This window comes from Echeneis naucrates, unplaced genomic scaffold (assembly GCF_900963305.1).
Source record: "Echeneis naucrates unplaced genomic scaffold, fEcheNa1.1, whole genome shotgun sequence".
Taxonomy (NCBI): Eukaryota; Metazoa; Chordata; class Actinopteri; order Carangiformes; family Echeneidae; genus Echeneis; species Echeneis naucrates.
The window spans coordinates 941,190-965,919 of record NW_021780168.1 but is presented as its reverse complement, the minus strand read 5'-3'; the positions used below and the strand labels follow the sequence as shown (position 1 = coordinate 965,919).

At 43.2% G+C, this 24,730-nt stretch overlaps 2 protein-coding genes across 4 annotated transcripts in view; both read left to right on the top strand.

Moving 5' to 3' along the window:
- Positions 1-20,912, top strand: part of sonb (SON DNA and RNA binding protein b) — a 35,981-nt gene extending 15,069 nt beyond the window's left edge. Inside the window, exons 9-20 of one of the 3 annotated variants that reach the window (XR_003840533.1) lie at positions 2,369-2,521; positions 3,904-4,079; positions 4,424-4,558; positions 5,167-5,253; positions 5,416-5,631; positions 6,029-6,139; positions 7,785-7,901; positions 8,458-8,605; positions 9,435-9,503; positions 9,662-9,726; positions 13,098-13,213; positions 13,388-13,399. Coding sequence is in view for 2 of the 3 variants with exons in the window: in XM_029497231.1 (XP_029353091.1) it covers positions 2,369-2,521; positions 3,904-4,079; positions 4,424-4,558; positions 5,167-5,253; positions 5,416-5,631; positions 6,029-6,139; positions 7,785-7,901; positions 8,458-8,605; positions 9,435-9,503; positions 13,098-13,213; positions 13,388-13,489; positions 20,165-20,242 (1,508 nt within the window). In the remaining variant the exon portion in view is untranslated. Of the gene's footprint in view, positions 1-2,368; positions 2,522-3,903; positions 4,080-4,423; positions 4,559-5,166; positions 5,254-5,415; positions 5,632-6,028; positions 6,140-7,784; positions 7,902-8,457; positions 8,606-9,434; positions 9,504-9,661; positions 9,727-13,097; positions 13,214-13,387; positions 13,490-20,164 lie in introns of those variants that run through there. The other 2 variants (XM_029497232.1, XM_029497231.1) reach the window with 2 other exon arrangements.
- Positions 1-24,730, top strand: part of LOC115038391 (NACHT, LRR and PYD domains-containing protein 12-like) — a gene marked incomplete at its 5' end in the record, with an annotated part of 488,710 nt that overhangs the window by 253,158 nt on the left and 210,822 nt on the right. The gene's annotated exons all lie outside the window — the stretch shown is intronic.

Genomic DNA, 24,730 nt, shown 5'->3' with positions numbered 1-24,730 from the left:
CAAGTTTATGTAGTGTTGTATTACTCTAAACTTCTGCAAACTCGCACAAATCAAATGAAATTGAAGAAGCCTCAATTTCCAAATACAAATAAAAGATCCTAAAGAATGTTGAAAATGGCATACCATCTCAGTGGAAAGGTTGTCTGAACATTTTTTTTTTTTTTTTTTTTTTTTTTAAACCAAACCAGTCTCATTAAACAATAGTTAGCCCCAAAGCACATAATAAATCCCCACTAACTAGGTTTTCCAGGCAAACGGGGACGATGACTGAGTACTTGATGCTTTGAAACATTGAAGTCATCACACTCAACTGGATATGGTTCACTCACTTTGCACTTAATAGGAATTCCGAGAAGGCCACATCTTACTTTTTTTAGATAATTGGAAAGCGTCCGTTGTTGTTCTTCGTGAAAATAAAAGGTATTTATTAATAAAAGTAAACAGTTAACAAAGAAGGTGACCAATGGGGAACACAAGAAGGGCCACAGTCAAAATATTAGCACAAATGAAATAACGAAACCAACACGAAATGTCTACGAAGATGGATCTCAGAGAAGCACAATATTTCCCGAATCGCCCTCCCTCACGCAGGATCCGCCAGGTGATCCGCTCGAAACAACAACCGAGAGAGAGGGAGAGACAGGCAGATCCCCAATAATACGGCGGCGGCCGTAACAGCCCCCTAACCCCAAGGTGTGTTTTCACACCCTCTGGTCTGCTGTAGGTGTTGGTACCGACTCCCTGGGGTGTGGTCCACCACTGAGGCATCCTGCAGGGTTTTGTATGTTGGTGTGAAGAGGTCTAGATCTCACAATTTAAAAACCCAAAAGGATCTGACATCCTGGTGAGGGAAAGGGAAATGGGGTATCTCAAGTAGATGAAATAAGGAGGGAACTGAAATTAGAATTACATGAACCATGTGGTTCATGTAATTCTTTTCCTTCTCTGAACCTGAACTATCTTAACATTCAAAGGAGCAGCAGCTACTCTGAGTCTCTCCCAGATCAGAGCTTCTAACCCCGAGAATAAAACCAATTTCAGCTGCTTGTATCTGCGATCTTGTTTTTTCGGTCGTGTCACATCTCTCATGACCATAGGTAAAGGAAGGAACAAAGATTTACAAATAGAGCTCTGTCCTCTTTATTGTTCCCTCACTCATGAGCAAGACCCCGAGATACTTAAACTTCACACAGGGCAAGGACTCACTCCCCACTTGGTGTAGGCGATTCATTAGTTTCCTACTGAGAACCATGGCATCAGATTTAGTGTTGCTGATCCTCATCCCTGCCGCTTCACACTCAGCTGTGAACCAATCTAGTGAGCATTATATATCTAAGGCTGATGGTGCCAACAGGACCGCATGATCTGCAAAAAGCAATGTTGCAATTATCCAACTGCCGACCTGTAGCCCCTCCTCACCACTGTTGCACCACAAAGTCTTGTTCACGGGATCGGACACAAGGCACAGCCCTGGCAGAAGCCAACACCCACTGGGAACCAAGTTAGACTTACTGCCAACTATCCACACACAGCTCTTATTTTGGGGACATTAGGATTTGATGGCCTTCAAAAGTAACTTCCTCACTCCAAAATCCTGCAGCACCTCCCACAGTACAAAGCACATGTGGACTGGGATATTGTTTTCAAAGGCCACCTCCAGGATCCCTGTAAGAGTAAAGAACTGGTCCATTGTTCCACGAGTAGAGCAGAATCTACTCTATTGTTCCTGTTCAATCTGGGGTTCAACAATGAGCCGACCCAGCTCAAAGTCGTCCTTTGCAGTACTTTAGAGTCAACTTTTTCCAGGAGAGTGAGTGGTGAGATGGCCCTGTAATTGGCACACACCCTCTCGTCAGCCTTTTGAATGAGAGGGACATTCATCTAGGTCTGCCACTCCTTCGGCAGCCTTTAGGCAAGGCACCCAAGACCCTAAGACCGCAGGGATGTGGGAAAAGCTCCTTTGGAAGTGCAAGTAAAAGGCCTCTCAGACACTGGCCACCCCCAGACCTTCCCAGTTTACCAGCATCATTCGTTTGTGCTTGCCAGGTCTGTCCAGGGGTTTTTCTTACCACATAACCCAACTCACCACAAGATGGTGATCAGCTCAGAGGTCTGGCCTTCTCTTTAGCCGAGTATCCAAAACACACAGTCTCAGGTCAGATGATACGCTTACAAAATTGATCATTGGCATTTGGCCAAGGGTGCTCTGGTACCAAGTACCCTTCCCTTCCTCCTCCCCCACCATAATAAGGAGATCATTCCCAGACAGGGAAGGATAAGCGTTAGTGGTAATGCTATGAAAATCTCTCAGCCTCTCCTTGTTTCTGGTGTTTATTCTTTCATTCGTTTCTGTTTTTTGTTTCCTCAGATAAGGAGCAGCTGTTGGAAATTGCCAAGGCCAATGCTGCTGCTATGTGTGCTAAAGCAGGTATGCCCATCCCTGCTAGTCTGAAGTCCACAGTGCTTCCTCTGAGTCTGCCAAATATGGCCATGAATGCTGCGATGGCCAGCATGACTGCTGGTATGAGTTCTTCTGAGAATTTTTTATTATGAATATTTATTATTAAAATCACAAAAAAAATGTTTAAAGGAATATTCCCATTATCCACACTATTTATGAATTTATTAACAGATGCACTCAAACATCAATAACCATTAATTGAGATAGATGACCATTTAGTTTGGCAACATCTTTCAATGTCCAGCATGAGGACAGTCAGGTCTGGTTCTGATTCCATTCGGTTGCTGCACTTTCAGGCATCATTTGTTGTAGCACCTGTCAGATCATTGGCATCAAATGAACCCAGCTATTGACAGGACACACAAACGACATCCCAGTGTTAACAGCTAAACAACGGCTGCTTTTTCTTCATTGTAGACATCTTTACAACTATTTGACTCACTCCCTGTTGTCCCAAGTTGAGCTTGTTCAGATGAGAAAATGTTTTTCTTGATCAGATCTGATAACTTAATGTTGCTTGTGTAACATATGTCATGTTTGTGCTACAACACTGGATATGGTATCGTGTTTAAAAACGAAACAATTACTCTCCATTTGTCTTAGAACTTACAGAACGTAAAAATCTTAATGAGTCACTCCCAATCTGCTATCTGACATAGAGAAGCAAGTTTGCCTCATGTCATTTAACAAGATAGAAAGTGACATACCAGACTGGATCTGAAATCCGCTACAACATTCAAAATTCTGCATGCCACACTACATTGTTGGCCAGGTGGCAGGCTGGCATCTCAGTGTTATGACGATCCTCACTTTATGTGTGTCCTGATTTTTGGGTTGGAGTGACAACTCCATGTGTGTCTATGTTGTGTGCCAAACGTCAAGAGTGAAGCGGCACTTTGAGATGAAGCACAATGACATTTTCAAAGACCAAGCCAACCAAGCAGAGCCAATTAAATATGCTGTGTCCAGTTATGACAAACAAGTTGGCCCCTCAAAATTTTTATCACGGCTAAAAATCATGGGACAGAAGCATTGCGCACGTTGTTTGTTGTATTTTGTGCCATAATTCAACTTTGCGCTATTGTTAATGGCACACTCATTGAGAAGAAAATTTCAAACTGCCACTCCATGTCACAAAGGTTGCTGACCCCTGCTCTATGGTCTTCTGTTATTAATTGTGTCAAACCCCCCGTCCCCCCCCCAAAAAAAAGAAAAAATGGTGAACAAAGGTCAAGGTCACAATGGTATAGATAACCTCACAAAACACTTTTTTATAGCTTTATTCAAGATTTCACACAAACCGTTCATGAATATGATTCATATTTTATAACCCTGGATAGACAACTCACTATCATGACTGAGATTCTAATTGAGTGTATTACTATAAGCTTGTATAAGCTCCTGTCTTGGTAGCTTTCTCAGTTTTACTGTATCCCTTACAGCCACGATGACAGCAGCCTTATCTAACATGAGCAGTCTGTCTTCAATGCTGTCATTGCCCTCCATCACCAACAACCCACTTACTAATGCTACCCAACCCAGCATCACTGCTCTGGAGGAAGTGAAGAGGAAAGCAGCGAAGCAGGCCAACAGCATCAGCATTAAGGAATTTACTGATGTAAGAGTACAGATGTTGTTTCTTGCAACTTTTTAGTCCATTTGCTACTAATTTAACTGAACACAAAAAAATCCCAAACTACCATCCTCTTAACAATATACCAGAGACTGATGCAAAAATACTTCTATATGGTATGTAACTAGAATTTGGTCTTAAAAATTACGCAAACATCACCAGTGAAGTTACTTAGAATGTACGGTCAAGAGAAATCAATAGCTAGTAGTGACAAAAATGGTCATACTGTGCCTATCTTTAAAATTTAGTAAAAATTAAATGCTATATGTGGTGCGATATAGCGACGTTAAAATTTTGCAGTCGTTAATTTGCTCTGTATATGATTGTAGAAATGCAAGATGATCGTGGACAGTAAAGGAGAGCTGCCGATGGCAGTACCACATGTTTCAGACGAAGAGGATGATGGGAAACCGTTTGGAGGATCAGCTCTGCGGGAACAAAAAGCTATCAGCTTCAGCATAAACGTAACATCCATGCAAAGGCTACACTGCGTCTTATTACTTTATAATATGATTGTTGGTTTCCTGTCTTGTGAACATTGAGATGGCAGTAAAGTGTATTGGGCAACATTTTCATATTAAAACGCAGAAATCCCAAGGAATTACTCTTCAGTGATGAAAAACTGCCTTTGTCTTTGGGAGCACATACTCTAAAGATGTCTAAAACCACATAACTGTGATGTGGCCTGTTTGCATTCCTTTTATAGATGCCAAAAGAAACAAAGGATACCAAACAGATTGCTGCCCTTACTGTTTGTGCAGTAGCCTTTTGTTCTGTTTTTTATGATTTATGTAATTAAAAATAAAACTTAGTCAGATTACTTTTACCATGGACTTCAATGATAGTGTGGGGCATAAATATTTAATTATTGCTATAATTTCTTGCAGTGTAATATACCATGCATACTGATTTACCGGCTCTTTATTATGACATATGATTTTTAACACAGACTGCCATCCATTAAGTGCATTCTACAGTGTTATGTGGGGGAATATGCAATTAAATGTTAATTTTAAGTGTGAGAAGACCAGGCTAGATCAAAACTTTTCTTTTTCTTTTTTTTTTTTTCTAGAACATAACAGTTCGTCCAGCTGTGCGAAGTGACGCAGGCATTGCCAAAGAGTTCCCTGTGTCTTCTGGTTCCCAACATCGGAAGAGGGTCAGTTTCCAAGCTTACAACATTCTTTAAAGTTTGGATTAGATTTACTTGTCTACTTGGTAAGAAAGTTTAATTGTAGGACGTCTATCTACAACCACCCTGCTCTAAACCTGAGCAACAACGTAACTGTGCCTTGTGAACAATGTTATCTGTTGTACTCAGGAGGGCGAGGCACTGGGTGCCTATGGCGAATGGGTTCCAGTTGACAAAACAGCAGACAAAGCTGCCACTACCTCAAAAAAGATGATGACCATTGCTCCCTCAGTGTCAGAGACTTCATCATCAGGTGACGCAGCAGCTGCAGTGTCACCAGAAGCGGTTGAACATCCAATATTTGTGCCAGCTAGTGACAGCGTTTTTCCTGACCCACTGCTGCAGGTGAGAAGTGGAAGTACATGCCTTGCAGAGTTGAGCTCATTTTTGAAGTGATCTGATCTACACTCATGTACTAGTTCTGTAGCTTAAATGCTTCTCCAGGCCAGTTTCTTCCAGGGCCAGAGGTAGAAAATAAATTGTGTAAATAAATAAAGAGAATATGGAATACTGTAATCTGCTTATATAAATACAAAATACCTTTTCTTTATTCATTAACTGCTATAACCACATTTCATTAAAATTTTGACAATAAAAATGATAATTTCAATTAATCCAACTAACATCAAAAGTTGGATGTAGCCATGTGCTTACCAGTATCTTACATTCATATCTCTTTTTCAAGCTCTCTCTTCCTCCACCCGCTCACTATATGTCTCACTGTCTCTGTCTTTCTCTGCAGCCGGTAGACATCTCTCAGGCTGTAACTGAGAGAATCAAAGCTCAGAGGCGACTGGCTGAGAACCCCTATGATGTCAGTGCAATCTGTATGCTCAGTCGAGCGCAAGAGCAGGTATGTCACACATTGGTATCCATTATTAGTCAGATACACTAAGGCATTGAATTAGCATGCTTTCAATAAGAACAAATAAGCCATCATTATAGCAGTGAATCTGAGCATAGTAGAATTATTACAGTATTTTTCGCACTATAAGGCACACTTAAAATCCTTACATTTTCTCAAAAATTGGCAGTGTGCCTTATGTATGAATTCTTCTTGTGCTTACTGACCTCGAACCAATTTGATGTGGTACACTGCACTCAAAAATCTGTCAAAATGTTCTAGTGCAACTTTGATAAGCAACAAAGCCGCTTGATGGATTGTGGAAGCATTCCCAGCTGACACAGGGACGTTGTATTAGCGGTCCATCGTTGGATGATGATGTAGTGCTGGCAAGCAATCATCATCCAACATTTAGTCAATGTTACCTTACTATAATTAGACGTCAAGCCAACGTTAGGTTTTTAACGTAAACACAATTTTCAAATCCCTATCAGGAATTTGATGGATTTGTGGAAGAAAAATGATTTAAAATGTGAGTATATTTTTCCATATTTGTCACAACTGCACAGTATTGAGTTATTGTGAATGAGCTGAATAAAGTTCGACGTACCTGACTGTTTTTTCGCTTTATATATGTTTTATCATGCACCTTATAGCCTGGTACGCCTTATGTCTGAAAATAGACCTGTATCAATATTACATGCAAATTATTATTAAAATATCATTGTAAATCTACTAAAAGCAGTGCAGCTCTTAAGATGTATCACCACTGTCAAGCAAATGCCTTAGGCAACTGGTTATTGATGGTGAGAGCGACCTGTTTATGCTGCAAGGTCTCTAAGAATCTGAAGGGTGTGAGGATCCATCTGGGCTAAGATGGGATCATAAGGAGGGAGCAAGCTGACCAATGCACAGAATCATGCTTAGAACTGCCCCTGGTAAGACAGAGCATTTATCAAAACATCGGAGCATTGCTAAGTCTGATTGCTAGCCAAACTCAAAGGTGCTGAGTGGTGCCAGTTTGATGGTGATTGACAATATCTTCAATGTTTTACCAAGGGCGCACCTTGATCATAGTCATTGCAGCTAAGCGATTGAGCATGAAACAAGACCAAGAATAGATAAAGGCCAAACAGGTGTTAGGTCAAGTTCATGCAGTTGAGGAAAGGACTGAAGTCACTGAAACAGCAGTTATGAAATAAGAGAAAGAAAGAACAGCCCTTACAAAGATTCTTTACATAGGCGTGGATGGTTTTCTGACCAGCTGAATCAATGTCCTTGGTCCTAAAGAAGGGGGAAGTTAGGGACATGTACCACTTTCACTGGGCAGAACCCACAACTCTATTAATGTCTGAGAATTCTGTGAAGAGCCTGGGGAATATGGGGCATGGATTTACCCACATGATATTCTGCTAGACTCCTGTGGAGACTGCTGGTGCACAAAGTACCAATAACTACCATAAAGAGCCTCAAGTGGAACATAAGCCAGTTCCTGTATAGGTCCCTGGGGCCACTCTGAAACCGAAACAAACAAACCGAAGAAAGTTTAATAAATTAAACAACCTGTTTAGACAGCATGTTTAGACTAAACAATAATTTAGTCTTCTAGAACGGTTCTGAAAAATCTTATCTAATATATATTCTGTCCCCATAGGTGGATGCTTGGGCCCAATCCAATACTGTTCCTGGCCTCTTCACTGGTTCAACAGGAGCACAGGTCCTCAGCTCAGAGGAACTATCCACCAGTGGACCACAAGCATGGCTGAAAAAGGTAGGTCATACTCAGGACACCACGCAAGGGAATTTAGATGGAACGTTAACGTTACATTACCCCTACCACCCCTCACAGTGTGTTGCCATTAAGTAAAAGAGTTTTTATTTGTGGTTTAGCATGAAATGCTCCATGCAGTAAAACACTCTTAATAGACATTAGGCTACAGGCACCTTTTGTGTTGTACTGTTGAGGTATGAAGAATGGAATGAAATTTCAGTTAAAGGATCATTTTTGCATTCTGATTTCAATGAAAAAAATTTGTCACTTATGTGATTTTTGTGTGTGGAGGCTGGGGAACATATTTAGCATCACAACATTAGTGGCACTAACAATATACACACATAGCAATGTTATGACTAGTAAATATGAGTTTGTGAATGGAGAAGGGGTTTTATAGGTAGATGTATGTGGCTTTGTGTTATCTAAACTGTCCATTTTACCAATTTTATTTTTAGCTGTATGCTGATTGGTTGATTCCCTTTTATGTTTTTTCTCCTGTATTGACTCCCAATGCAATACATTTTCTTGCTGTGTCCATTTGTGTCTCTGTTAGGACCAGTTCCTCAGGGCAGCGCCAGTATCAGGGGGTGTCGGGGAGTTCCTGATGAGAAAGATGGGCTGGAAGACAGGAGAGGGCCTTGGAAGGAACCGTGAGGGAACCGTAGAGCCAATAATTATTGACTTCAAGGTTGACCGCAAAGGTCTGAAGCTACAGAACACTGGACCAGTTGATAATGAGTTCTGACAACATATGTTTGCAAGGATAGTCAAACTGAAGTTATGTGAGGGACAGACAAGACCAAGAACCTCTGTTCTCTATCAGAAAATTGAATCTGATCTTTAAGTAGCATGGATAAATCCTATTTCATGGGCTTATAACACAGAAACAGTTGTAATCTTTACACGGACAGAGCACATTCAAAGTGATAGTTGAACTGTGGAAGTGAAGCCTTGGGTTTAATAAGTGGTAAAACCATAGCTGCCTATTATTATCACAGCGCATTTGAAACCATTTACTGTCACATAACTGCTTCAGCTCAGATATAAGTAATATAAGGAAGTGCTTGTGTTTTTTCCAAAGAATCTTTAGTTCATTTACTGCATAGTGTGGGATCATTGTTCTATTGCGTTAATGATTTTACTGATCTTCCACTGGGAGACAGACACTGACATTGTCCTGTTATATCAGCACTTGTGGTTCTCCTGTATGCCGGCAGTAGACTTTTGCAATGAAGCAAATTTGCCCTCAATATCATAGGGAGACAGGATGTGACAGAATATATGATTAAAGAACATCATACAACAGCATACTTTTAAAATAAAAAGGCACAATCAGAGGCCAGGATCTCTGCATGTGCTGTAGATACTTGCTCACAATAATAACTTACGGATCTCATTGCTGTCACTGTCAACATTTTATCAGTGTATTATGCCACATTCTTGTACATAGAGACTAGGTAAATTGGGTTGTATTTATGATGCAAACAGTTGCACTAATGATGATGGTGATGATGATGCTTTTTGTTGCAGGACTGGTTGCTGAAGGTGAGAAGCCACAGAAGCAGACAGGGGGACTGGTTGTCACCAAGGATCTGATGGGTAACACATATCTGACAAACACAGTCATACACAGCGTGATCATTAGCATTCAAAGTTATTGTCATCTGCAACTAAAAATAATGGTGATTTTATTACACACTAACTCAAAAATATATCAAATCAAATAAAAAAATTAATTTACAGCACTTTTCATACAGCTCAGCAACACCTGCCCTCTGGTCTTTGTCAGCACCTGTGCAGCTGAATTCTGGAGTACCTGAAGGTGCGAAATGCTCTTTTTGGGAAGACCAAAGAGTGGGGCATTACAGTAATCTAAATGACTAGAAATAAATGCATGCAGCGGCACATCAGTGCTAGCAAGAGAGAGAAATGGGTGGCTATGTTCCTAAGATGGTAAAACCCTATTTTAGTTATATTCTTAATATGAGGAGTAAAACAAAGCTAGATATAGATTAAAAAGTGTTGGATTTAGAATCAAACCTTGGAGGAGCCTATGCTTTCGATTGGAAAAATTGGAATAAAACCAGTTAACAGTACCTGTGAGGACTACCTCAGTCTCTAAACCTGTCTAACAGAACATGGTGATCAAATGTATCAAAAGCAATGCTTAGCAACTCTTAATCATTACTGGTGCTACTAAATCTGAGTCCACGTTACACCTGATATTGTTACCAGACCAAGGGGTCTCTGTACTCTGATTTGTCCTCAAACCTAATTTTTATTGTTCTAAAATATTTCTTATTTAAAAGATAATTTTGTCGAATAAAAGAAGATTTATCATACGATTTTATGAAGAAATGGTAAATTGGATACAGGTCAATAATTAGTAAGAATAGAATGTGTATAAAAAGTATTAACCCACCTTGAAATTTTAAACCTTTCACTGCATTTATAAATTAAATAATGGTCATTATAATGTGGCTTTTTTGCCAGAAATTTGAGAAAAAAATTAACCAAAACTATTTAATATCAAAAAGAAGATTTTTACAAAATGATAAGTTAATTAAAATTATATAAGGTAAGGTAAATGATTGCAGAAGTATTCACCCCCTTCAGGTCAGTATGCAATGACAGCAATTTTTCTTCATTCTTCCTTGCAAAACAGCTCAAGCTTTGTCAGGTTGCTGGAGAATTGGCCATGAACAGCTCTTTTGAAGTCTAGACACGAATTCTTGATTGGCTAGGGTTAGGGCCACATTCACCTTCTACACTTTCTGTGTAGCTTTTGCTGAATGCCTCAGGGTTGTTGTCTTACTTGAAAACAATATTTCTCCCAAATCGAGCCGATTGAATCAGATTATCCCCCAGGATTTGGCACAAATTTTATGCTTGTTCCCCTCTGCCTTCACACGCCCTCCAGGGCCTGCTGCTGAGAAGCATCCTCAGGCCATGATGCTGCCACTTACCATTCTTTATGGTGGAGACAGTATCTTTGTGGTGATGTGCAGCATCTAGTCTGATGGCCAAAAAGCAGAATTTTTGTCTCTTCAGGCCAAAGAAACTTCTACTAATTCACAATGGCATCTCCCACATGCCTTTGGGAAAATTCCAGGCGAGATTTCATGTGAGCTTTTTTTCAACAGTGGCTTTCTCTTTGCCACTGTCCTATACAGCTTCGGCTGGTGCAGAACTGGGGCAAATGTTTTTACATGTACAACATTTCCCACATGGGCCACTGAAGCTGTTAAGTCCTACATTGAGGTTGCAATTATTCAGCTTCTTGCCCAATCCCTCAGTTTGTGAAGACGACCAGCTCTAGGCAGAAGTGCCATGCTCCTTCTATTTCTTAATGATGGATTTAACTGAAATCTCTGGGATGCCCAGTTGGAAATCGTCTTGTAGCCATCTCCTTACTTATACTTTTCAATAATTTTTTTTTTCCTCTGAGTTGTTTGGAGCGTTCTTGCAAATGTAGCAGGAATACTGATGGACAAGAGAGTGTACCTCCCAGACACAGGTGTTTTTTTACTACACTCACTTGACACACATCAACTGCACATAGGCCATCTCCATTTCATTGTGACACTGCTGGCATCAACTAGCTGAGCCTCTGTTGAATTAGGTCAGTCACTTTAAAGGGGGTCAATATTTATGCAAACACAAATGTTTTGTGCTATATATTTTTAATTAATTGGCAGTGGTAGATAGTAGCCAAATTATATTGGCCATAATCTCATTTATAAAATCAAGGAAAGGGGAAAACTTCCAAGGGCTGAGCATACTCTACCACATTTGAGTCAGTTTCAAGGGTGAGTATTGATGTTAAAAATAAGTAAGGAATTTCGGTTGATTGAAGTTTCCTTTCTGAAAGAGGTGGCCACAGAATAGACAATGGCAAACCTTGAAGACCAACAGGGAATCATTAATGAATCATTTTCCCAGAGAAGAAACCCTTTACCAGCACACTAAGTCAATGATGTTTTAAGGATGTTAGTCTACATGTTTCCTTATCAACGATCATGACCATAACCTCAGTGGAAGGACCGAAAGGTGAAAGGTCCCTGCAAATTCTCAAAGGCAGTAAAACACATTTACAATAAGATAATACTTTATTGATCCCCATTAGGGAAATTTGAATGTTACAGCAGCACAAGGCAAGAGAACAGAAGACAAAGAAATTAAATAGGACAGAGGACAGGCGACAGAAGACATTAAATAAGACAGAGACAACAAAAAGATAAAAACTGCTACAAGAACAATGTGACAAAAGTTGCAGATAAAGCAAATCAAATCAGATTTATATTATATATAATATATATAATATAAATATATATATATACTATAGGGCCAAATCATAACAAAGTTACATCAAGGCGCTTTACATATCAAGGAGGTCTTATGTAAAGAGATCCAACAGATCCCCCAATGAGCAAACACTTGGCGACAGTGGCAAGGAAAAACTTCCTTTAAGAGGGCGAGACCTCGGGCAGAAACAGGCTAAGGGGGGGCGACCATCTGCCTTGACCGATTGGAGGGAGAGAGGGAGCGAAGTTGGGTAGAGAATGGAGAGAATGAGAGCAGGAGGGGGGTTATTCAACACAGGTCCAAGCAGGAACACATGATAGTGTATGAAGTTCATGGAAATATGGGGGCAGCCATGGGGTAGTGCTGATTCAACACCTGCGGGATGAGGACAGGGACAGAAAGGAGAAGACAGAGACTTTGGGGAAAAACATGGTTAGTAGTATGTCAGCACACGAAAGGGGTAGGGAGAGAGAGGTGCTCAGTCCTTTCCCCAGTAGCCTAGGCCTATAGCAGCATAGCGAAGGAGTAAGTGAACTTTGACTTTTGACTCTAGCAATTTTCAAGATCAGGCTTAAAACTTTTCTATATGACAGAGTCCGAATCCCGGACCAAAACCCGAAGTTGGTTCCATAGAAGAGGAGCCTGATAACTGAAAGGTCTGCCTCCCAATTTACTCTTGGAAACTCTAGGAACCACAAGTAAATCTCACTCTAGAGAGTGGAGTGGCCTACTAGGACAGTAAGGAACTATGAGCTCTCTTAAAATTCTATTTGATGTTCACAAATTGGCTACTCTGCAATCCAAACACTGTCCTACATCAATTCAACTCTGTCCAGTTTTTCCAGTTGTTGGAGTGCCACCTCTTATTCTTCCCTCTGGTGTGTACAGGGAAGCACCCAGTGTCTGCCCTCATTGAGTTGTGCAACAAGAGACGAATAATGCAGCCAGACTTTGTCATGGTACATCACAGTGGTCCTGACCATCGCAAAAATTTCCTCTTCAAGGTGGGTGCTGGTGCTGATGGTTTATGTTGTGTTTTGCTCATTAACTGGTGACATGTTGGGCCTGAGGTTGAGCCCCACTTCTAAAATCATCTGTATTTGAATAAGTTCTTCGTGGCAAGTGTCTAAGTGCCAGTTGCTGACACCTGCACATGCATTCATATGTTGTGTTTCCAGGTCACAGTGAATGGTGTGGACTACCAGCCCCAGACAGCAAGCCCCAATAAGAAACATGCCAAGGCCATGGCAGCAACAGTGGCCTTGCAGGCTCTAGGAGAGGTAATATTAAAAATAAAATTGCAAACCAAAAAGCGTAGTATAGAATATAAAATGGGTGTCTATTTTCAGGTCAGGTTGATTGGTCCACTCGCTGAAGTACATACAAAAGCTGATACTTGCTGGGTCAACACCATCTCTTTTATCTATGAAATAACATTTTCCACAGGTCTAAAGGTGTATTCCGACAAAAATTTTCAGGAACTCTTAGTTCTTAGTGTCTGTTGCATTCCAACCGCACACTGAAGCACAGTGTGAAAGTAACTTAAGTCCTCTGCATTAAAGTGCAGGCAATGGAGCAATACATCTTTTGGCAAATCAGCACCATTATAATCAGTATCAGGAGAATATGCAAGACTTGACTTCATGGCAGCAGAACTTGACACTTGCCACATAGTTAACAAAGCAGTTGCCTGTGTTCTCACCTTTTCTTCACTTCCATTCTTAGCCATAGAGAGATAATTTAACAATACCAAAGAACAATGACTTCTCTCATAAACTCTTATAAAACTACAACTTTATCCTCAAAGGCTCAATATTTTATTTTTCACAAAAATGGCCCTGAAAATCAATAGTCGCACGGACTAAACAAGGTGGATAAAACAAAACGCTGTGCATACTTAGCCAATCAGATTTTTTTTTAAAACCAAAGCAGAAATAGAGGTTACGGTAACTATCTAGAGCATCACAGGTGTTTCAGCAGAGTCGAGGAAATTTCACTCATTGAACTAGCAGAAATACAGGAGCTCATTCACAACCTACAATTCAGTCAGGAAGTAGTACCCTCACCAGGAAGAACAACATTACAGCAACCCGTGAGCTCACCTCCATTACCCCTGATTAAAAAAAAAAAAAAAAAAACAACAACAAACCCTAACCCTAACCCTAACCCAAAAAAAACAAACATAAGAGGCATAAGAAGATTCCAAGGCGTCCCCAGGCCAGAGTGGAGATATAACCTCTCCTTCACTTGGGGTACGGACTCATTCCCATTCCCATTCCCTAACCCTAACCCTAACCCTTGGTTTCCTGCTGGGGTACTGATCCTCATCCCAGTCGCTTCACTCACAGCTGCGAACTTGTCCAATGAGAGCTGAAGGTCACAGACTCCATGAAAATCACAAACAGGATTGGTGACATGGCACAGCCCTGGCGGAGGCCAACCCTCACTTGGAACAAGTCCGACTTATTGCCGAATACCCGAACACAGCTCTCACTTTGGATGTGCAGCGATTGGATGGCCCTTAAAAGAGACCCCCTCACACCATACTCCTGCAGCAACCCCCCCAAAAACCCCAGGTGAACCAGTCATATGCCTTCTCCAGGTCCGCAAAGCACATGTAGACCAGCTGGGCATACTCCCAGGCTCCCTCCAGGATCCTTGAGGGTGAAGAGCTGGTCCCTTGAATCAGGGATTCAACAATTGGCCTGACCCTCCTTTCCAGCACCTTGAAGTGAAACCTTCCTAGGGAGGCTGAGTAATGTGATGCCTCTAAAGTCTGGTCCACCAAGTGGGACCACGACCCTGGTCTGTCACTCCTTCGGCAATGCCACTGATCCCCCTGCAATGTTGAAGAGAGGTGTCATCCATGACCCAGAACCTTCAGCATTGACGAAATTGACTCCCCCGCCTGAGGTGCTGGACAGTCTTCCAGAACAACTTCAGTGCTGACCAAAAGTCCTTCTCAATGTCCTCTTCGAGCCTCTCCAGTGCCTGCTGTTTTGCCTTCGCCACTGCCCCGGAGTCCCCCTGGATAGCCCAGAAGGCCTCCTTTTTCAGTCAGATGGCTTCCCTGACTACCGGCACACAGGACCTTGAGGCCACAGCTCTCCGCTGCACCTTTGGCAATGGAGGATTTGAACAATGACCACTCGAGCTTGATGCCCCCAACCTCCACAGGGTTGTCAGAAAGGCTCTGCTGGCAGTGGGAGTTGAAGGCCTCCTGGACAGGCGCCTCCTCCAAAAGTTCCCAGTTCACCCCCACTGCACGTTTGGGCTTGCCAGGTCTGTCCAAAGGATTCCCCTGCCACTTGAACCAACTCACCACCAGTTGGTGATCACTTGACTGCTCAGCCCCTCTTCATCCAAGTTTCCATAAAATCCGGCCTAAGATCAGGTGATACAATAATAAAAGCGATCATCGACCTTCGGCCTAGGGTGCTCTTTTACCAGCTACACTTATAAGCCACCTTATGCTTGAACATGGTCATTGTTATGGATCCATGACTAACATAGAAGTCCAACAACAAAGCACCACTCAGGTTCAGATTGAGGAGATCATTCCTCCCAATCACACCTCTCCAAGTTACTCCATCATTGCCCATGTGGCCATTGAAGTCTACCAGTAGGACTATGGAGTCCGCTACTGGGGCCTCATGCAGGACACCATTCAGCTTCTCCAAGAACTTGTGAGTATCCCCACATCTGCCTGGCACCTCACGTCTTGGGCAACTCTGGAGAAGAAAAGAGTCCAATCCCTATCAAGGACCCGGTTCCACAGCCTCGGCTGTGCATGGAGGCAAGCCCCACAAGATCCAACCGGTAGCACTCCACCTCCCGCACCAGCTCTCGCTCCTTCCCCTACAGCAAGGTGACGTTCCACGTCTCCAGGGCCAGTAGTCTATGCCATCCAGGTCCGGTCCGTCGAGACCCCCCTGTCTCCACCATCACCCATTTGGCAGCACACCCGACCCCAGTGGTCTTCCCCGCGGATGGTGGCCCCACAGGGTGGAGGAGGATTTTCCATGTGGCTTTTTCAGGCTTGGCCCGGCCACCAGTCACTCGTATAAGCGCTCCCCATCTGGGCCTGGCCCCAGATGGGGTTCCCGGGTTCACTCTGGGCAGGGTCCTTTTGCTCCCGCCTCTCTTGTTCATGGGGTCTTTGTGGACCATTCTTTGTCTGGCCCCTCACCTGAGACCGATTTACCATGGGAGACCCTATCAGGAGCATGAAGCTCCAGACAACATAGCTCCCAGGTTCACAGGGACACAGGGACCTCTCCACCACAATAAGGTGATGGTCTTCTGGAGAGGAAGAGAAAGAAAAAACTCAGTTTCACCATTATCCCAGCCGCTGAAGAGATGATCTAATGAGCATCCTCCAGAGCAAAGTGGGCAGGAGGGTGTCTCACTCTTTCCCCAGGTGTGGAGGTTTGCTGGGCTTAGCAAGGCATCATAGACTGCCTGCACCAGGAACCGGACGTGACAGAAACCTGCCTGTGTGTTGTTTGACCAGGTGATATTGCATTGCAGTGAACTCTGGTCACTTGCTCTTCCTCCACACCTGCTCTGAAAAAGGTGATGTCTTTCCTTGCCCTGGGCCTTGCCAACCTGGGTCCTTTGGAAGTAGTCCAGCCACTCTCTGCCGATTGCCACAGTGCCCACCAATGCCTTTTGTCTCAAGCGTGTCTGCCACCTCCACTGCCTTCCTCACCCTCCACTTCCTTCCTGTCCTCATTGTGATACTAGCTGCTGACACTTTAGCATCCCTGAAGTCCTTGTACTGGAGGACTTGCCATGTGCGAGCCACCATGAACTCTTCCTTAAGTCCACTGAATGGTAGCTGCAAGGTGTTGCTTGTCCAGTAGAGTATTGCACTGGTAAGGCTGTGCCGAAGTCCAAGCCACTTCTGGAGAAAGCTACTTACTTTCCTTTCGAGGGGCTCAATGTTGTTATTGGGACTATGTAGATCAGCAGGAGTCACCAGACTCTGGGCAGGATGGAGTGCTGGCAAATCCAGGCTTTAAATCTACCAGGTACACCAGACCTGTCAACCTTGATGAGTCAAGTGTCAAGCTCTTGCATGGATGGCAGTGGTATCTTTCACGCTGACCCTAGTTCCACATAAGATACTGAGAATGGGTTTCTCGTGCTAATATATGCACACAATGCACTCAGAACACATTAGACACCTATTTTCTCTCTCAAAATTGATTCGTGGGCAACTGTACTTGTATTAGTCTATGAAGACGTTTCGCCTCTTATCCAAGGGGCTTCATCAGTTCATGCTTGTTGGTCTACTAGTCTGACCAGTAGACCAACAAGCATGAACTGATGAAGCCCTTTGGATAGGTCAGACTGGACCCGGCTGAGTAACAGGCCCTCATTTGCCTGCTTCCTAAGTTATACTTCCATCACGCTTTATCCACCACACACACTTTCTGCCATGTAACTTCTCAGAGCCACAGTTAAGTGCACCACATTTACCAGATTTTAATGCACCAAACCTTGGAGGATGGACCAGGGCACTCCGTCGGGGCAGGCTGCAGGACATAGGTGTGTTGTAGTCCTCTGACTTCTGCCCACCCTCCTCTTCTTTCTTCCAATTTTTATGCATCACACCACATCCAGGGTCACGGTGCAGAGAAATTCTCGAAATGCATTGACAAAGCACAGGAAAAGGCTTGGGGGACCTGGTCCTCAGTGGTTGTGTTGCGCATGGGGCCAGCGGATGGTTCGGTTGGTTACCCGGGCTCCTCAATGCCCTCGTGGTTGGGATTTGTCTCCTGGCGCTGAGTGTCGATGGGTCCATGGTGGCTCCCTGGTGGCCTCTGTCAGTGTGTGATGGCTTGCCGCTTCCTCTCTCCCTTCTGTGGGGGGTTGAGGGTTCCTCCTGTGGTCCCCTTTGTCCATGTGCGCCGGGGGCACAGGTCCAGAACTATGACCCCCTGCCCTTGCAGCCCATCCCCCTTCGGAGCGTTTGTGGAGCCTGCGGGTGTGAGATGTCGGTGGCAGATGTGGATGGCTGGGTGGTGGATGGGGATGTTGGGGGAGCATGGGGCATGTGTTTGCTTTGGGGACCCGGTGGTGCTCACCATTGCCCGCCTGGAACAGTGGAGACAGCGGCATGCCACGTGGCTGTGGGGGCTCTCTGGGCTTGGTACCTCATGTGCTCAGACACACAAGGTGGCATGCACGTGTGGTGTCAGCTCATGTTGGGTCACATAATGGAGAATTGACTAATCCTGCCTAAAATGGGCTGAGCTGTTCTTTCATTCCATCACTATGTACCCTATCTCAGCTCCTCTCTTGGGACAACTTCACGTACCTGTACTTCCATCTCTCCAGAAATCTACACAGAAACCCTCTGGACTCTCTTAATCCTGAGTGAGATGGCAGGAAAAGCACAGGATCCTTCACCACACCAGTTCCTACCAGCACCAGGGGAAGGGAAGCATCCTTCCATGTCTTCTCTGTCCTTTATTCCCCCTATATTCACCAAAGTGTTAGCACTACCCTCCCTGCCTCACAAAGGTATTTTCACTCACAAAAGATCAACAAACTAGCTTCCAGGGAGGGGTGGTGATAGTCACACACATCACTAATATTAAATATTTAGCTGCAAGACGATAACTGCATCAATCTCATATAATGTTGATGCCCTGTGGTGTTAAACTATGAGAACAAATGCAGACAACAAAAGGAATCGGAATTTGTCAGATACACAAGACCACAGCTATTTTCCCACAATATTGTCTCAGTCAAAGGCAAACCAATTCGCGCAACACACCATTAGCACTGGATGAACTTTTCCCTCCTCACAAACCTATGGCCATTAAAAGAGTGCCAGGCCTTGATGAGTACGACAAACACTTGTGATCCTTTTAAGCGCTACTTTTATTTTTATTATTATTTATTTTATTACTAAGTTAACAAACTGATTTCTAGATGTCCAAGTCAGAACATCTCCAAACAAGTTGCTTATGTGAGTCCAGTCAGATTGGATTTAGGACATTTAAGAGACTTTAGGGCTTCATCTGCTGATTAGAATTTTGGGGATTCACATTTCCTGTTGTAGCAGGACTCAGCACCTCTCTACAGAGCAACAGCTACAGCTAACTGGTGTGACTATCATGTCACTGGTCCAGATGGTCAAGACAACAGGCCTGACCTGAACATCACAGAGCACAAGCTGTCAAAGCAATGTGGGCTTCAGTCAGGCTTCAGTTTCGCCACAGGCTGACCTTGCACGCTCCACAATATACTGATGACATCATTCCTGTTGAAGGAGCATGAACAAGAACTGAGCAATAATGAGCATTCTTTGCAAAAATGTTCAACTTTCTTTCCTGTTAATCCTTCTCTGATTGACCATTGGAAATTATTTAATAATCTGATATGTTCTATGTTTGATCTCAATAATCTTTGCCAATAAAATAAACCAAAAAAGTTTAAAATCATTCATTTTATAAGTAGAGAATGGAGGTGTATTTTTGGGGATATATAATGTTTAATCTCATGAGCAAATCAGGGTTAGGGTTACCTAACCCTAACTCTGTATATTGAAAAGGGTTGGCAGTAGTGATTTTGAAATTGCTAATTGCTTAAGTTTTGATGTTTTTAAATCATTTAATGTGGTGCTTGAAGTTAGGGTTGCACTATTATGCCAGCACAGTGACCTGATCTATGATTTTAAAAAATATGAAATATAATAAATATTAGACACAATGATTGTGTTTTTTTCCAAAGCTGTGCATGAACCAACCAAGGTCATGATACTTCACCTGAAATTTCAGTTTTGAGGTAACGGAAACAAAGAACTGAAGGCACCTAAAGTCTTACCTGTCTCCTGTTGTTGTCATTACCTAATGCCAATTACAATTTTGCATTCAATGGCTCTTGTCCATTTTCGTTTCTTATATAGCTATAATGTATTTTTTTAAAAAAATTTCTTCTAGGTCCCTGTTGATGGACCAGGACTCTACACTGGCCCTGTCTTCACAGCTGCTTCTACTGGTCCACTCTTCTCTACATAGAGAGTGGCTGACTCACACACGGTTACACTGCGTATACTCTGCTTCAGTTATGGGTCACATATAAAACGCTTTTTGTCCTGTTAAATAATTGATCAACTCCTCTCTGGTGGTTTATTTATAATGTTGGAAACAAACTTACTTTCCAGACACAACTATGAGAAGCATAAAGACCAGCCTGGATTCAAATGAGGAGTCTGAATCGAAGTTAGTTAACCTGATTGAGCAAATTTATACCTGTTAAACCACACTTTTGTTTTTTAAGGCCCTATTTATGACAGGTTTGGAAAGACATTTTCCAGGCTTTTAGTATCAAGAGAGCGTTTCCGTCTCATATTAAAAATGGATGGCATGTATTTACGCATTTATGTGCATATGACATTTCTAATAATGTGGAATTTCACCCTGCTATAAATTAGCTTTCTTTAACCCTAGACCAAACAAGTTTTTTTTTTTGTTTGTTTTTTTGTTTTTTGCAGTTGAATGGTTGTTGGTCACCGTGAAACAGAGCTGAGCCAGGCTTTTGAGTCAAAGTCCTATCTGTAGATGACTGTCTCTTTGTCCTGATACTGTATATGTGGTCTGCTGTCCTCATGAAATGTTTCTTCAACAAAATGCTTTTAAACCTTGTGGAACTGACCTTCAAAAAATCTGTAAACACAAAATAAATATATTTATGTGATGTTTTTAGAAATTGTGTTTTTTGGTGAGTACAGTTCTATTTACATGAAGGCAGAGTCAGAGTGAAATTAACCTACACTGGCCTGTATGTAACACAGCATGCCTAATGTAATGCCTATCTACTACGAGTGGAGTGCAGCAGCTGTCAGCCTTTTACCAGGTATGTGTGTAATAGCTTTCCTAGCTTGCAATTGTCCCTGTATGTAATGTTTGGCTTTATATTTGTTTTACAATCCTCATCTCCCCTCTCTAATCAGATGATTGCCCCTTTATTTTCTTCGCCCAGCCAAAGATTGCTTCGAGCATGCATAGATAATAAACGAGTACTGTTTCAGAAGGCAACAGCACGGCGACATAGCCCCCCCCCCCCAATAAGAAAGTCATGGGTCCCTATGCCACCATTCAAAGACATGCATATTTGGGTTAATTGCTAACTTTAAATTGTGTGAGTGGTTGTTTACAGTTTTCCCTGTGTTACACCTGACTCAGTAATGCTGTTGAATGCTTACAGGGCCACCGTTGTAAAAGTGTGGGCTCAACCTCACTGGTGGGGAATGACAAACTGGAGGAAATGTTCCCTTTGACAGCAAATATCCAACATTCAAAACAAAACACCCACACAGAAACAAAGTAATCATTAAGAGCCTGTATGAAGTCTCTCTCTTCAGAAAGGGGGGACCCTCTTCCCCTGGAAAGGAGGGTCTGACCGATCTGTCAAACCCCAGATTGAAGAACAATGCAGATTCTGTTCTGGTTGTGGAGTAACGGACCAGCTCTTTACTCTTCAGGGGTTCTTCAGTGGTCCTGGGAATGCAGTCTTCCAGTCCATGTGGATTTCGCACAGGATTTTTAGGCACAACTGTAGTGAGGAGGCAGGGATTAGAATCAGCATCTCTAAATCTGAGGCCATGGCTCTCAGTAGTAAACTGATAGGCTGCATACTGCAGGTGGGGAATGAGGGTTAGGGTTACCCCAAGTGAAGGAGGTCAAGTATCTTGGGGTCTTGTTCCCAAGTGAGGGAACTCAGTAGCGCAAGATGCCCTCTGTGGCCTGGAAGTGGAACTAAAGGTGTGCCCCGTGTGAGGCTCAAACTCACAACCTTGGTGCCTACTGCACTAACGAGGCCTGGAACCCAGAGTAAGTAAAAGAGTGAGATGGAGGAGACCTGTCAGTGTTTCAGTATAAACATACATTATACAGCCCTGACCACTGTTGTATCCAGGCAGTGCTGACTGCTGCTTTTCATGTAGAGCAGCTGTGTTTTACATGTGTTGTATATTCCAAGCAGCACTGAGTTTAGATGTTGGTAAGCGAATCCAGGCGAGAATTCTACTAATGAACCACCAATGCAGATTGCGCAACCAAACTTGCACTATTCGATGGTAATGGAGATGAGGCTCTCAGTCCAGTGATGGGCAAGTTTGATGGGATCCCTAGTGGGTCTCTCCAAACACATCCGCTGCAGCCTCTACTTGTCACATGGAAGACCACGGTTTGAAATACGCTGTCTGTCTTTGTGAGGCATTTTTTATGCCTTTTTATGCTTGGTCTAACCCTAATCCATACACAGCTAACTGCAATGCAGTGTGTAGCTGACGCTGTCCTATCAAAGCTAGCATTAACTTTTCTGTTTCCTCATCAGAGCCTGGCAGCTGGACACACATCAGGATGGCCAAGTGGTCTTTTGGAGCCCACCCAGGGGCTGTCTTTAATCCACTTACGCTTATTCAGCATACTTACACCAACCATGACTGCTAGAGTCAAATATCTTAACCGTCATGTTGTCCTGCGGGTCAAAAATGACCTACCACCATGTTTAGCTGCCAAAAAAAAAAAAAAACCCATATAACACTCTTTTTTCAACTTTAAATTTTATGACTTCTCCCAAAGGGACCCCAACATTAAAAAAAGTGAAACTATGGTTTCGTTTACAATGCCATATGGGCTGTACACCACTAGGGTGCTTTTTTGTTTTTTTTTTTTTTCTTGAATAGCGCCAAATCATAAAGTTACATCAAGGCACTTGACATATAGCACAGGTCTAGACCAAACTCTTTATAAATTTATTTAAAGAGACCCAATAGATCCCCCGATGAGCAAGCACTTGGCAACAGTGGCAAGGAAAAACTTCCTTTAAGAGGCAGAAACCTTGAGCAGAACCAGGCTCAGGGGGGGCGTCCATCTGCCTCGACCGGTTGGGTTGAGAGTGGGAGAGAGAGAGAGAGAGAGAGAGACAGGCATTGGGGGGGGTGTGTAGGCAGGAACATGTTACTGCATGAAGTTCATGGAGTTGAGCTGTAATACAGAATTCATGAAATATGGGACCAGCAGGTGTTGCAGGAACATGGGATGGCAATGGCAACCTGCAGGATGAGGACAGGGAGAGAGAGGAGAGGAACTGGGAGAGACAGAGACTTTGGCAGAACATGGTTAGGAAATGCTGGATAAATGCATAGAACTGGGTGAAACTGTGTTTTTTAAGAAGGATGGTTCTTATCAACGTATGCCAGGGGGGAGGAAGGGAGAGTGAGCGAGACGGAGGGAGAGAGAAAGAGGAAGAGGGGGAGAGAGGGTAACAGGGAGAGACAGGGAGAGAAACTAACACTCTAACACACACACACACACACACACACACACACACACAACAAAGAAACTGGATTCCTGTTGATGTACGAATTGAACTTGAACTTGAAACTGACCTGCAGCTAACCCCTGACATCACACAAGATCCCAGACAAAACAAAAAAACATAATGTAAAACAAATTCAGTGGAGAGGATATAAAGATACCCCTGACCAAAAAATCCCCAGTTGGTTCCTTGCTGAAGCCATGAGTGGACATTTCACTGTTCAGCAGGTCTTGAATTCTGCACTACAGCTCAACTCCATGAACTCCATGCAGCAACATGTTCCTGCCTACAAGTGGGTTGAGCATCTGCCATACCTTTACAACCCTGGACCTGAAGTCACAGTAGATAAGCAGTTGGTTCCATTCAAAGGTAAATTTTTATTTTCATAATATTAGGGTTAGGCAGTATATGCAAAGCAAGCCAGCAAAGTATGGCATCAAAATATGGGTGGCCTGTGATGCAAAATCCAGCTATGCACGGAATATGCAAGTCTACATCTGGAAGCTGCCCAGTGGAGCACCAGAGAAGAACCAGGGGATGCGTGTTGTACTTGATTTGACGGTTGGACTGAAGGGGCACAATGTCACATGTGACAACTTTTTCACCTCCTATGAAATCGGCCAGTAGCTCCTGAAAAGGAAAATGCCTGAGTACACTGCACAAGGTAGCTGAAATCACTGATCGTTAAGACAGGAAGGCAGCCATCATCCTGGACGACAACCACACTAAAGGGGGCCTCGGACAACCTTCAAAAGGTTGTTGGAACATACAGCTGCAGAAGGACGACTGCATGCTGGCCCCTGGTCATCTTCCACAACATCCTTAATGTCTCATCATACAATATTTTTGTGATATGGCAAATGATCCACCCAACCTGGATGGCTGAGAGGAAGACCAGGAGGAGGATTTTCCTGGTGCAGTTGGGAAAGGCTCTTGTCATCCCATGCATCGCAAGAAGGGAGCGCCTACCCCACACAGAAGCTTCTGCAGCAATTGTGAGAGCTGTTCAGGGAGCTGAATCTTGTCCTGAGCAACCTGAGGCTGCAGCTGGGTCAGGCAAGAGAAAGATATGCAATTTTTGCCCCTGGAAGAAGGACTGCAAGACAAAAGCTGTGTGCTGCACGTGTGAGAAATACGTCTGCAAAGCCCATGCTCACGTTCGCACATACTGTCCCACATGT